General features: G+C 45.9%; 1 protein-coding gene across 1 annotated transcript in view; it reads left to right on the top strand.

The window, feature by feature from the left end:
- LOC310814160 (ryanodine receptor 3) overlaps positions 1 to 2,500 on the top strand; it is a gene marked incomplete at both ends in the record, with an annotated part of 112,956 nt that overhangs the window by 64,959 nt on the left and 45,497 nt on the right. The window contains 2 exons of the mRNA XM_083683460.1: positions 559 to 661; positions 1,390 to 1,524. Coding sequence (XP_083539586.1) covers positions 559 to 661; positions 1,390 to 1,524 — 238 coding nt within the window. The remainder of the gene's footprint in view (positions 1 to 558; positions 662 to 1,389; positions 1,525 to 2,500) is intronic.

Below are 2,500 nucleotides of genomic sequence, written 5' to 3' on the forward strand. Positions count from 1 at the left end.
TGCCCAGCCTCAAGGCTGCGGGCATCCATCCCTGTCTGCTGTGTCATTGCCACAGCGGCAGCACAGCAGGCCTCACCAGGGTTCTTAACGGCCCGGCCTGCCTGCCAGGCAGCAGTGAGGAAGACACTTCCTCATTCCCTCACTCCTCTCAGCACCTCAGGGACACTGTGAGATTGACTTCAGTACTTCTCCTCCTCTTTAACGACGTCTGTCCCGCCGTCTCCTTCGGTTCCTAACAGCCTGTACCAGAATGCTTTTTTTTTTTTTTTTTTTGCTGTTGTTCCAGTCCGTTTGTCAAAATGGTTCTCGTTTTCCTTTTGTTCAAGGTGACATACAGTCGTGATGAGTAAGACAGTCTATGAATTCAAATGACAGTGTGTCTGTGGTCCTCTGTGGCTCAGTTGGTAGAGCATGGCGCTAACAACGCTTAGGTTGTGGGTCTGATTCCCGCTGGGACCATATATACTGAAATGTACGCACTCACTGTAATGTAAGTCACTTTGGCTAAAAGCGTCAGCTAAATGGTGTATATTATATTATTATTATATACTGTTTCAGATCAACATGCTGTTGAACTTCAGTACGGGGGATGACTGCCCCTGTCCTGAGGGCATCCAGGAGGAGCTCTATGACTTCCACAACGAGCTACGATTGCACTGTGGTAAGTGACAACGCCAGGTTCAGCTAAGCTACCTGACCTCACTCTGAACAAAAACTAAAATGGCAGCATCGCGCCATTCCAGCACGAGGTGGGAAACTCTATCACAGAGATGAGATCTGGGATTTATTGAAAGCAAATGTCAATATGACCAATTCGGTTTGATGCGAAAAAAGACAAGTATCATATTACCGCTGTGACAATAGCATTTATCCCTCTATTTTATATATTTTTTTATATTTTATATAATATTACAAATTGGGTAATTTCATTTGTTCTCCTGTATCCCTGTCATTTCACTGTTATTGCCACAGCCAGCGAGCCTGGTTTGAATTACAGGGGGATTGTTTCAGCCCTTGTTTCAGCTCGGTTTCTCTCACCAGAAGGTCTTCTCTCTGCAGAGGTGTTATAGTTCAGTGCCTCGCCAGATTGCTCTGACATCTTGATGTTTTGATAAATAATTGAATAGGCCCCAGTCCTTGGAGGCACTACCAATGTAATAGCCTCCACAGCCATGCTACACTGCACTGACCCCACAGAAGAACCTTTCACATATAGAGACTAGGAAATGGAAGACTGACAGGACCAAACTATAGGGAAATAAATCATATCATACACCTGACATTTGTTGCCAGATTGACCCCTAGGACACAGTATTTGTCCATGAATGAGATATTGCTGTTATTGTTGTGTTATACAGTAGTTGTGTTTTTTTTTGTTTGTTTGTCCAGGAATCCCTATGCTGGAGGAGGAAGAGGAGCAGGACACGTCCATAAAAGGTCGTCTGCTGTCCCTCGTTTACAAGATCAGAGGGCAGTCTCTGAAAACGGAGGAGGAGCCGACAGAGCAGGAGCAGGAAGCCCCCTGTAAGAGTAGAGCTTTGACTGATACGCTGTAGCTATGCTAATCACTGCTAGCAATAGCATTGAAAATGGGTGCCGCTGTAGATTGAGAATGCTTCTGCCGTAGATTGAAGACCCATCTCTTCCAGCGACATCTTAACTGTACCTCCTAAAGACCTCTTCATCCCCACTACCCCCCTGTACAAGTTTCTCTCCTTGAAAAGATTCACTTACTTAAACAAATGTATTTGTTGGATAAAGGCGTCTGCTAAATGCCATAAATGTAAATGTGATGTAAACGGGTGCTTCTCAAACTCATGCCACCCGTGGTAATTCAGTACCTCAGTTACAACAACAAGCCAGACGGAATAGACTCTGTTCAAGGATGTTCAAGATTACTCTTACTTCGCTGCTGAAGTCTATACTTACTTGCTCACTCTAGCTAACACGGGAAAATGGGAGAAGTGAAAGGGGTAGGGAGGGAGGGAGGGAGGGATTGTGTAGCTGTGCAGCACTGCTACCACACAAGCCTGATTCCATTTCTCTGGCATGTAGCATACACACCCAGTGGCAGTCATTTCCATTTCAATTTATTTTGCAATTTTGTTATGGTAATGTGGAGCCAGTGGAGGGTCTGGCTCCTGTGCCCCGTGTGAAGAGCATCTTCAGTCAGCCCTGTATCTCTACTGAGAGAGAGAGTCAGCCCTGTATCTCTGCTGAGAGAGAGTCAGCCCTGTATCTCTGCTGAGAGAGAGAGTCAGCCCTGTATCTCTGCTGAGAGAGAGAGTCAGATCTGTATCTCTGCTGAGAGAGAGAGTCAGATCTGTATCTCTGCTGAGAGAGAGAGAGTCAGCCCTGTATCTCTGCTGAGAGAGAGAGTCAGCCCTGTATCTCTACTGAGAGAGAGAGAGTCAGCCCTGTATCTCTACTGAGAGAGAGAGTCAGATCTGTATCTCTGCTGAGAGAGAGAGTCAGATCTGTATCTCTGCTGAGAGAGAGA

This window comes from Argentina silus (genome assembly GCF_951799395.1).
Source record: "Argentina silus genome assembly, chromosome: 13".
In the NCBI taxonomy this organism is placed as follows: Eukaryota; Metazoa; Chordata; class Actinopteri; order Argentiniformes; family Argentinidae; genus Argentina; species Argentina silus.